The sequence below is a fragment of the Spermophilus citellus genome (assembly GCF_964194105.1).
Source record: "Spermophilus citellus genome assembly, chromosome: 8".
Taxonomy (NCBI): Eukaryota; Metazoa; Chordata; class Mammalia; order Rodentia; family Sciuridae; genus Spermophilus; species Spermophilus citellus.
This window is the reverse complement of record NC_138189.1, coordinates 115712659-115725210: the sequence shown is the minus strand read 5'-3', so window position 1 is coordinate 115725210 and position 12552 is coordinate 115712659. Positions and strand designations below refer to the sequence as shown.

The window sequence follows — 12552 nt, the reverse complement described above, 5'->3', positions numbered from 1 at the left end:
CACAATTCACAAAGCTGCAACTGAATTAATTCATATGAATTGAGTTCCAAATAGATTTATTATACTTTGTTAATGTGAAAAATACAAAAGACAAGACAGTTCCCGTCTCTAAGCAGAAAGGTGAAATGTGTATACCTTCTTTTCACTTTTCAAATTATTTATTTACTCAATACCTGTGTGCTTTTATGTATTAATATACGTTATAGTCTTAATAATAATTAAATACAATTTTTGGTATATCCATAAATACATGTTTAGTGATTCTAGAATCACTTGGGAAAGAAGGATATCTATACTGAAACTTAAAAATTCAAATGCTGGTAGAAGTTTTATTAAAGTTCCTTATAAAAGAATTACCTCATATTTGAGTTGACAAACTATTCATTTTCTCTTTGTAAACGAACAATTAGTTTGATGAACCAATTCTATCAGCCAATTCTAGGACCCATAATTGTATATTCACATGCCAAACAAAACTGATACCTCATTTATCTTATTTCTATTCCTGTGACTATGAAGTAATTGTATTATGTACTAGATTTTTGTGTGTGTTGAATATTTTAGAGCATCATTGGATCATTTTTGCAAACGCTACCATTAATGCCTTCTTAAGGTTAGAAACTGAAAGCTTAAAATGGAAGAGGCAAAAATTATTTCTCATTTTTTAGAGACAAAGTTGTTTACCATTGAAGTATGAGATAACAGTATTTTATATCATAATATGTTAACACATCTTATTTTCTTCTTGCCTCTCACCTAAACCTATAAATGCTCTCTAGGTTTACCAACTTTATTACGAAAAGAAAATGGGGCTTATATGGGAACAGAGGCAATAAAACCTCAAACAACCTGTTACATAGCATGAACAAGAATATAGATCTCATGTACAGCATGAGGATTTTAGTTAATAACATTGTATTATATACTGGTAACTTTCAAAGAAGAATAAATTTTAGGTACTCACACATACACACTCAAAATGATTGCTATATGAGGTAATGTATGTTAATTTTCATACACAAACACATATACACATACACACATATGTGAAGGTAAGTATATCAAAACATGTTATAAACCTTAAATATATACGATAAATTTTTTAAAATCATCTATGTTTGAAACCATCCTACATTTAACCTGATATGAGATATTATCAAAAATATCATGCCATCTTTTCAGGTGAAGGGACACTAGCAATAGATGTTAGCACATTCATAATAAAATGTGCTCATAAAAGTATAGTCATTGCTCTCATGTTGCATTCAGCAGAATTTTAATCTATGTTAAGCATTTATGAAGAAATAAGTCAGTTGCACAAATATGACTTCAACCCATTCACCAGTGTGCCTCAAAGCAATTTTTCCACCTTATAATACATTTCTCAACAAACAAGACTAGCATGACTCGGGGTAGTATTTTTATGTCTATGTGTAAACAGCTAAAGTATCATCTATATGGATAACTTCAGTCTACTGACAAAGAATGATATTTATTTAACACAATTTAAAGTATAACATTATTTAATATATTTATTGAGTATGTATAATATTTTTGAGAGGCTAGTTCTTCTCATTTCTCACTTTGACTTTCTTGGGATAGAGGCCTATTAACAAGGACATGTTGTTCTCAGAGAGCAGAGATGCTCCTTTTTTCTAGGCATAAGCATGTTAGTCTCCATGCCTGGATTACACATTTCCCAAAGGCAGGAACCCTCTAGTGTGATTCCCTTTTGCATTCCTGATAGGGCCACCAGAATGTCTAACAGATATAGTCAATAAATGATTAAATTTGATTGAATTGTAATCAAAACTGAACAATAAGCCTATTTTCCTTACCATTTCATTTATAAAATATATATTCCCATTTAAACCTTACTGGAGTAAGAGTCATTAAAATTCACAATTCATCCATATTGAACCCAGTGAAATGTTGTCAAATAAAAAGAATGTTTATAATGGATGTATTTCTAAATGGGGACGATTTATGTACCATCAGTAAACTCACATGAGTATAGAATATCGACTTTTATTTACCACACTGCAAAATGTTAATGATTATGTATCTTTTGAAATAAACCAGTTAGATCACTGTATACTTTAAGATTACAATGTTGTTAGTACACAGTGTTCCCATAACAAATATAAATCAGCCAAGTCACTGTGCCACAACGCTAATTTTAGTTGAGGTTTAAATATACCTAACAGTCATGTTGGTTATTTTCTGAGGTCAAGCACATAGACAAGGATCAAACTTGTATTTATTTGAGACAATATATTATATTGATCATTATTGAACACATAAGAAGAAAGCTTACTATAAATTAAAATATTTTGCAAATCCTCTTATCTCTTATTGCTACCTTCATATTAACAATATTAACATTATACCTAACGATTTGTGTACTTTTTCAAAGAAATTGCAAATGTTTCCTTTGACCTGTGGCTTCTTTGTGAAATAGTATTAAATGATTAAGCTCTGGGCAGCATACATCATCTGATTAATTATTTAAGTATTTAAAATTTATTTGCATGAAGCTAAACATAGCAATCCTGATAAGTCAAAAGGAATAAGTAGAAGGATGTTATAAATGCGATAAATCATAATGTCAATTCTGACATTTTCATTCTGTTTTCATTTTCTTTTAGCACACATTTAGTTACTGATCCTCTTATGAATTAAGTTTGGGTTACAGAGTAAACATGTTTTTACCTATTGAAATCAAGAGGTTTAAAAAGTGTTTATCATATACAAATTTAACTTTTGAAAACTAGCATTGCTTAAGAACTTCATTCTGGTTTAAAAAAAACAAGTAACACCATTGAATCTGGAAATTTTAAGTTGCTAAGGCTATAGATATTTCAAGATTATTTCTTGCAGAAAATGATTAATCACCATGTAGATAGCTCAATGTCTACATGGGAAAAGAAAATGAGGCTGAACAGTATATTATTTGTCAGGCAATGGTTTCACAGATTACTTGGGACTTTCACACTCTAAAAATTCAGAAAATTGCAAACATTTAAAAAAATCTCACAGTTCAATTCTTCTAGAGCATTTCTGATAGCATTAAAGAGAATCTCATTTATTTAACAATCATTAGCAGTAACCACAAGCAAAATACTGTTGAGGGGTTGAGATAGATCAACTGTTCCTGTGATTAGCTCTATATCATAAACAGTGGCACTATAGAATAACTCTGATGTCAGTAACTTTTTTGTACAAGCAAAAGCAAATCTTGCTACAAGTAAATCTATCTTTCTCAATTTAAGTAAAAAAGGTAAATTTTATCCATATAACATCTCTGTTAGTTTGACTTGAAATTTCTGCAAATGCATTTTCAGCTTGTTTCTGCTGTGACAATCAATATCAAGTTGTGGAAAATTAATTATATGACTGATAACCTATTATGCACACAAATAAAATATATATATTAAAAATTTATTATTCTAATGTATTAAATAGAGAAGGTAATAATGTTTGATAAAACAAATCTTAAAGACAATCAATCTTTTTAATCTAGTATTTTATAATTAAAAATTCTTACTAAGGGTGAATTCATTTATATGCTCAAATCTACAAGTATCAATTTTAATTTCCTCTTGAGTGACTGATTAGTTGTTTAGGAGTGTGTTGTTTAATTCCTATATATTTGTGAATTTTCCTATTTCTTCTTGTTATTGATTTCTGGTTTCAAACTATTTTGATTAGAAAAATACTTAATATAATTTCAATCTTCTTAAATTTGTTGATTTGTTTTGTGGCTCAACATGGTCTATCCTGAAGACTGTTCAATGTCCAATAGAAAAGAGGTGTACATTACTGAAATGTTCTATCCGTGTTTGTTAGATCTATTTGGTCTATAATAACGTTTGCTTTATATGTTTAGGGGCTCCAATGTTAGCTGCATATATATTCAAATTTTTATATCCTCTTGACAAATTGGACACTTTATATATTATTAAAGATTAAGTATCCCTTATCAGAAATACTTGACACTAGAAATCACATAGACTTTTGAGTATTTTCAGATTTTGGAATAATGGTACATGTGTTCTTATAAGCTAAAGTGAATTTCTTATAGGTAGCATTAGTTGGGCCTTGATTTTTTATCGATTTGGCCATATTACAGATTTTGACTGAAAAAATTTAGCCCATGTACACTTACATTTAATAGGTAAGGACTTCTTACTACCATCATATGTTCATTTCAACAGATGCAGAAAAAGTATATGACAAAAACCAATATTCTTTCATTATTAAAAACTCAAAAATTAAGTATGAAAAGATGTATATCATCATAATAAAGTCCATATATTAGAAGCCCACAACAAACACCATAGTTAGTGGTAAAAACCTGAAAGGAAAAGGGAAGAATGCCAACTCTTGCCACTTCTATTCAACATAATACTGGAACTCTTAGCAATCCCTATTGGAAAGGAAGAAATGAAATCATCCATGTGTACATATGACAACTTGATCATATATAGAGAAAAAACCCTAAAGTGCCCAATTTAAAAAAAAAAGCTAGAAATAATTGATAAATTCAATAAACTTGCAGGATACAAAATCAACATTACAAAATTGATAGCATTTTTATATACTAAAAACTAATTATCTGAAAGAGAAATCAATAATACCTTTAACAATGACATCAATAAAAATAAAATAATTATGAATCAATTTCATCAATTTTTTAAAATACCTACCAGTATTCTGAAAATCATAAAACATGAATGAAAGAAATTGAAGAAAATACTAATAATTGGAAAAATTACCTGTACTCATTGATTAGAACAATCAATATTCTGAAAATGTCTGTACTACCCAAAACAATCTAGAAATTCAATGTACCCATCAAAATTCCAACTGTATTTTTTCAAATAGAAAAAGAAATCTTAAAATTCATACAGAACCCAAAGAGTCAAAGCAAAATATTCCAAATAGCCAAGACAATCTTGAGCCACAAGTAATGGCAAAGCCATATGATATCTTTGTAGCTGATTTTTAAAAAATACTATAAAGCTGTAGTAGTCAAAATATCAGTGCACTATCAAAAAAAACAGCATAAACAGCAATGGAAATGAAAAGAGAACCTATAAATAAGTCCACACATTTGTAATCTATTGATCTTCAACAAAGATGCCAAAAACATGCAATGGTAAAGAGGTAGTCTCTTCAGTATATGGTATTGAGAAACCTGGATATCCACATGAAAATTTCTTTTAAAAATGGACTCATCGCATACCATAAACAAATATCAACTCAAATGGATTAAAAACTTACATAAACACAATACAACAAACTATAAAACTAACTAGAAGAAAATAAAGCAGAATTTTCCAAGATTGATTTGGGCAATAATCTGGGGAGTTATGACCCCCAAAACACAGACAACAAAGCAAAACTAAGTAAATAGAATAGTATCAATCATAAAAGCTTCTGCACAGCAAAGAAAATGATCAACAAAATGAAGACACAACCCACGCAATAGGAGAAAATGTTTGTAAACCATACATCAGATGGGAATTAATACAGAAGGAACTCGAAATATAGAAGGAACTCAAGCAACTCAGTAGCAAGAAAATAAATAACCTGATTTATAAAATGAGCAAATAATCTGAATAGACATTTCTCAAAAGAAGACATAAAGATGGCCAGTAGGCATATAAAAATATGCTTAACATCACTAATCATCAGGGAAATGCAATTCAAATGAGATATCACCTCATCATACCTTTTAGAATATCTTTTATAAAACAGACAAAAGAATGACAAGAATGTGGAGAAAAGGGAACCCTTTTACACTGTTGTTGAAAATGTAGAAAGGTACAGCCATTATGGAAAAGAGTATGGAAGATCCTAGGAAAATTAAAAACAGAACTATCACATCATGCAGCAATCACAGTTCTAGGTACATAGATCTTGAAAAGATAACTGCACTCCCACATGAACTGTGGTATTATTTTCTATAATCAAGGTATGCAACAAACCCAAGGGTCAATCCACAGATGAATAGATAAAGAAACTGTGGTGTGTACACACACATTATAATATGATTCAGTGATCAAAAAAAAAAAAAAAAAAAGAAACACTTCCATTTGCCATGTGGATAAATTTGAGGACTTTATGCAAAGTAAACTAAGCCAGGCACAGAATGACCAACGATTCATGATTTCTATTCTATGTGAAACCCAAAAAAAGTCAAACCCAAAGAAACAGAATACAACAGTGTTTGCCAGGGACTGGTGGACGGAAAAGAATGGGGTCAAAGGTATACAATTTCAAGTAGATAGAATGAAGCAAAAATAAATAAATAGAATAAAAATAAGTTCTGAGATCTAATGTATAGCAGGAGGTGCTGTAGTTAATACTACTATATTATATACTTGAAATGTACTAAGGGGGTAGGTTTTAAATGTCACCACAAAAAAGAAAATGATAGTTATGTGAGATAATGTATATGTTAATAATGTTGACCCTGGAATCATTCAGGATGTACACATACATCAAACTCAGGGGTCAGAATGAAGCTCAGTGGAAGAACCCTAGGTTTAATCCCCAAGTCCACAAATAAAAACAGAACAAAAGGACCAAAAACAAAAAAAACTATCATATCATACTCCATAAACATACAATTTTTATTTACCAATCATACCTTAATAAAGCAGGAGAGAAACCACTTTAAGTAGCTGTGGTTTTATCTTTCTGTTAACATCAAAAGTAGGTAGAATACATCAAAGCAAGCATTCCAAAGAAACAAATGCACCAAATAAAAAGAGGAAAATAAAAATGAACTACTAAACATCTTAGTTTCAAATAAAACAGAAAAAAAAAGGGGGAAGAAGGGAGAGAGAACATCCAATTATAAGCCAGATACCCTTCAAGGGCATAAAGGGGGAAACCAAAGCCACCTCCTACTTTGCAGCATTTCTGATCCTAAAGAGAAATACCAGTAGCCAAGAGAATGGCACAGCCATTCATCTCCTCCTGCAATCCAGATATCTAACAGTCCTCATTGTCACATTCATATTTCTCCAAATTTCTAGCATATAGAAAACCATCATTATTTCTAGAATAACAAGTATTTGAAGAAGAAAAAAAAAAGAAAAGAAGAAAAAAAAGGAGGGAGGGAGGAAGAGAGGTTGTAAGCTTTTCATTTCTCTGACCAAAATACCAGACCAGAATGATTTAGAAGAGGTAAAGCTCACACTGTCAGAGGTTCATTTCAGAGTTGGCCAACTCTATCACTCTGGGCTCAAGGTGATGCAGAAGGGCATGGTAGAGGAAAGCTGTTTAGCTCATGATAGCCAAGAAGCAGAGGGAGAGAGATCAAGTGCCAGGGACAAACATAAACCCCAAAGGACTACCCTAGTGACCTACATCCTATAGCCACACCCAATCTGCCTATAATTACCACCCAGTTGGTCCATTTAACTCAGGATGGACTGAGAGATAAGGTTATAGCTCTCATAATCTGATCCTTTCACCTGTGAACATCCCTAATTTAACCCAGGAGCCTTCGGGGGACCCCTCATACTCAAACCACAACAGAAAGATGGAGAAAAAGCAAGGAGATGAGGAGAAGAGAGGAAAAAAGAAAAGAAGGAAGTGAGAAAAAGTTATTTCTATTCACATGGATCATTCTAATTAGAGTGTAAAAGATAAAATTAAGTTATTTTAAATTTCATATTGAATGATTCAATAATTTCATTTATATTCTTTAGAATTTTTGGCACTCCAAAGATGTGGCCACAATTATGGGTGTTTATTAGAATATTCCTTGAATTATTATAGAAACTCAGCATATTATTGCTAAATTTGGCTTTAACAATTTTCTAGTAGAATATGCTAGTAAATGAGAAAGGGCTTTAAGGGATCTGCAAAAGGTCATCCAGTCAATTAATGACCAAGCAGGACACAAAGATCAGCCATTTTAGTTCCCAGTCCAATGTATTTTTCCCATAGCCATGCTGCAATTTCTAGGTCTTATGACTTCGTTTCATTTTAGAAACTTGTTAGAACCTGTAGTACCCATTAGAGAAATATCTCCAAATGGTTTTCTTATATCATTTAGATTTCTGCTTTAAACTATTAAAATAAGTAGCAGTGTTTTTAAAAGGTGAAAAAAAGCAATTTTGAAAATGATAAAGCACTTTCACACCTCATTTGCAATTTGCATTATATATTTTAAATAAAGGCAAAAAGTAGAGGGTGTATGTTTGCCTGATTTCTTCATATTCTGAAGCAATGAAATTCTCCAGTTAAATCTGGTTGTCCACATTTCAGTTTATAAAGACCCAGAGGAGGTTCACTATTGAGGGATTTGTCAGGGGAACATTAAAGTAGATGGATCAACATTCTGGGTGCTCAGTCTACCCCGCCTGGTTGTGCGACCTTGGATACTTAAGTCTCCTCTGTGACTTTCAGTACAATCATGGGATTGTGCTAAATCATGGCTTCTGTCAATGGATGTCTCCTTAGGCCCTCCTGTGTCTACATGTGAGCATTCATTTTTCTGAGAAGAGGTTCTATAGCTTTTATTAGATTGTCAAAAGAAACTGGATCAAAAAGCAAGTTAATTGCTTCTGTATTAGTATCTGAAGTCCTTTGTAACTTCTGAATGCAATAAAGCTATGAACATAATTTCAAATTGGAAATAGGAATCAGTATAACTATTAGCACGAATAAGATTATTGGAAAAAAACATTCTGTACACAGGTGCATGGCTATAGTGAAGCATACATTTAAATGTTAGCTGAAGGAATTCTATAGAAGCCCAGTCCAGATTTTCCATGATTACCATTAATTGGCCAGACAATGTAACTACATATGGAAAATGTAAATATATCACCAATTTCTAGTCCTTCCTCTTTATTATCAATATTTTAATGGGCCACCAAGGTAGTCCTGCTACTTAGGATTATACAAGGATCAGTTATATACATGCACACACACACAGACACACACACACACACACACACACACACAAAAAGTCTATCCACACAAAGCTCCTTTCTCACAGTTATCAAAACAATAATTTAAAAAAAAATCCATCACCAAAACACTTTGATTATAACCTTTGAATGGATGGCTGAATAACTGATGTTCTTATAGAATGCACATGATTACAAAAGACTCAGAAAGTCACTCTGCTTATTCACATATTTTCTTCCTTTCATCTATCCTTAATTTAATAAAATTCATTAATTATCTCACATGGCTGGAAATTCTCCTGGACCCCTGTCAAATATCAGTGAACAAAATAAACACATTCCACTCTCATAATCCTTACTTTGTGCAAGAGGAGAAATGAAATAAACAACATATGTAAAAATAAGTAAATTATTATTTTAAAAGACAATAAACACTTGGGCAAAAAAGGGGGAAGGGTGATGAGACAGAGTAGAAAGATGGAGAATATCACAGGAGAGGTTTCCAATTTTAAATAGGTCAATGCAGGCTTCACCAAGAAGGTGTCATTTCAAAAAGTCCTGAGGAGATGAGGGAGTGAGCAATCTTGGGGAAGAGCTTTCTAAGCAGAGAAGGAAACAGAGCCAGGTTATGCTTGATTTGTTCAAGGAATAGCAAGGAAACCACTGTGCTAGGGGTAAAGCAAAAATCATCCTGATGTTGTGATCATGAAATACGTAAAATTTCATCTTTGGTTCACATTTCATACTCTATTATTTCTGTATTTAAGATGAAAGTCATAAGACCTATTATATAATCTTAGTAGAGTCCTGAATTTATCAAGATATGCAAAGTTAAAATTCTTCTGAAAATTTATGAATCACTCCAGAACCATGATCTGATTGGTATGCATTTTAACTTTCTCTGTTCTGACCAACATATATTTGTAAAAAGCTGTTATTTGATATGCAAATATGGCATTTAATAGGAGATGATGTCATTGTACAGTAATCAACTAAAAGATCTTCATTTTAGAAATTGAGAACACAGGCACAAAGAGATTTGTTATTCCAACAAAGAGAAATTCTAAGATTCATAGTTCACATGTAAGCACCCATTCTTTATGAAATGTCACTGATCCTTTTGGCATTTACTACATTGTTCGTCTCATTAACTTTCTTCCAGAAATTGAAACAATCATGATTATTGTACAATTTATACAGCATTTCTCTGGGTTATTACTGCAAAGAACAAAATCCATATAAAGATAGTAATTTTTTTTTTTTTTTAAGAAGGGAGGGTCAGGCAGCCATCCCTCACAGGAAGCATATTATTCCTGCCTCTTCCCTCAAGGGAAAATGAACCACGACTTCACGACCTTATAAATATAGCATAAAAACGTAGGCAACCGTACCTTGCCCAGCTGGTCCTTTTTGACAAAGCCAGTGGCAGCTGCAATGTTCCCTGCGCCCTCCACCGTCTTCTGGGCTACTGCTGTCACACCGGTCACCACTGCCCCTCCAACATTTGTCACTTGCTCTTTGGTCTTCTCAGCCACTTGAACAAATCAAAAGCAACGATAAGATTAATGCATGGTGGGATGACAGTGACTTTAAATACTTGCTACTGTGAACTTCTATACATCTGTATTGACATAAGCCTTAGATGATGTGATGAAGGAATCAGAAGAAACAAAATCTACCAAGATTCAATCTTTGCTGAAGCATTTCATTGTAATTGTGCACAATGCTAAAAGGTGCTTCAAATTTAATTATCATGAACATACACTCATTAGCAGTTTGGGTTGGATTTATATTGAGGAAAGTGTTCCTAAAGCCATACTACAGGATTAGTTACAGTTGAATCAGTCTCAGCATGAAATGCATTTCTTTATTTCATTTTCAGTACCGATTCTTTGATCTCACTCAGCAAACTCGTTTTCACCACACCTCCAAAGTAATATAACACTTACTGCTTACAGGTGAAGCATCACTAATCCAATGATCCAAAATTGGAAATGCTCCTAAAACTCAAAACTTTTGGGAACCAACATGGAACCACACAATATTATTTAAAATGTCATATAAAATTATTTCCAAGATTCATATAAAATGTATATGAAACAAAGAAATTCTGTTTACACTTGGGTCCCATCAGTCCCTTTCTTAAGATATCTCCTTATTTATATGTAAATATTCCAGAACCAAAAAAGGAAAAATTGAAATTTGAAACATTACTGGTCCTAAGCCTTTCAGGTAAGATAGTATACATGTTACCTACACATGCTAGAAATAAACAACAATAGAAGGCAACTTCTATCCTTTTAGAAAACAGAAGGGTTCTTAGTAATAAAATTGATTTCCATAAGTTCAATGGGAACTTAGGAGCCTGACTTTGAGTCTGATAACAGTTTCATTTGTCACTCAGTTTATCTTAGTAAAATAAAATAAAATAAAACAAAACTTAAGAGAAGGCAGTGTTAATACTACAGACTGGATTTGTAAGTAGAGATCTTAACTTCATATCAAAAATTCTCCAAGATATTCAAGAATTATATCTAAGTGCTGAATGATATTTCCATATTATTTCCGTAAGATTGCATAAAGAAAGCTCCAATTTAAAAAAGGTTCTGTGTTGTTTTTTTTTTTCAATCAACTAAAGGGTTATTTGAAAAAAAAATAACCAAAGAAAGAGATTCTGTTCTTTTAATATTTCCAAGGTCAGTAGAGAAATGAAACAGCTCCTCTTCATCCAAACCTCTGTCAAAGCCTTAGGTTTTGCATCTCATCTACATGTATGTCATGTTTGCCTTTCATTTTATCTCACAAACTTATCCTTTGTTTTTCCCTCCAAACTTAAGAAATCCTTTGCTTTTGAGGGATACTCTTCCTCAGGCACTCTCCTAAACAAATAAAAAGACCATTTTTTCATCATGTTTTATACTCTCCAGATAAGCCTCAGTATGGTGACCCCAAAGAGTTACACTATATCAGCTCTTAAGTGTTATCACATGATCATTATACTATGCAGAGCTGACATCATTAGCTGGAAAGGCCAATAGTTAAGCAGGAAGGGCTGAGGTCATAGAAGCAAATGTGGTTTGTAAGGACTCTTTAGTCCAAGCAGTGTGGGGAAGCCTGACATGGATCACAAAGCTTAAAACCAAAAAGAGTCCACAGCTGATGTTGCTCTGTATCTATCTGCCTTTTAGACTAGAATTTTGTAGATTACCTACTGTCTTCCCTTTTAGGTCATGGCTGATACCTCTTGAAGAATCATTGCTAACCACAATTCAAGTTCTATTCAAATGCCAGTGAAAGACTGTCCTGAAAATTTTATGACTTTAACATTCCTGGAATGCCGATCCTTTAAAAATAGTGAATTGTATGGTTTAAATTGTCATTTCTTTTCTTTTCCAAGAACACGAATAGAAAGTTTTGCTCAAGACGAACATTTTCTTGTCATAAAATCTTAAAGCAAGACAAAAATAGGTTTTGATTTTTTTTTTAACAGACTCACGGTTTTTCTGCCAGCCATGAATTTTACAGTATGCAGATAATCCTTTACATATGTATAAACTTTAATATATTGTTTTAACACATATAAACTTCACAGTAAAATTAACCTTGTATGTTACTA

General features: G+C 32.2%; 1 protein-coding gene across 4 annotated transcripts in view; it reads right to left on the bottom strand.

Moving 5' to 3' along the window:
- The window catches only part of SNCA (synuclein alpha), a 109530-nt gene that overhangs the window by 83183 nt on the left and 13795 nt on the right, over positions 1 to 12552 (bottom strand). For all 4 annotated transcript variants that reach the window (XM_081303129.1, XM_081303127.1, XM_081303126.1 and 1 more), the window contains one exon: positions 10328 to 10470. In XM_081303129.1, coding sequence (XP_081159255.1) covers positions 10328 to 10470 — 143 coding nt within the window. The remainder of the gene's footprint in view (positions 1 to 10327; positions 10471 to 12552) is intronic.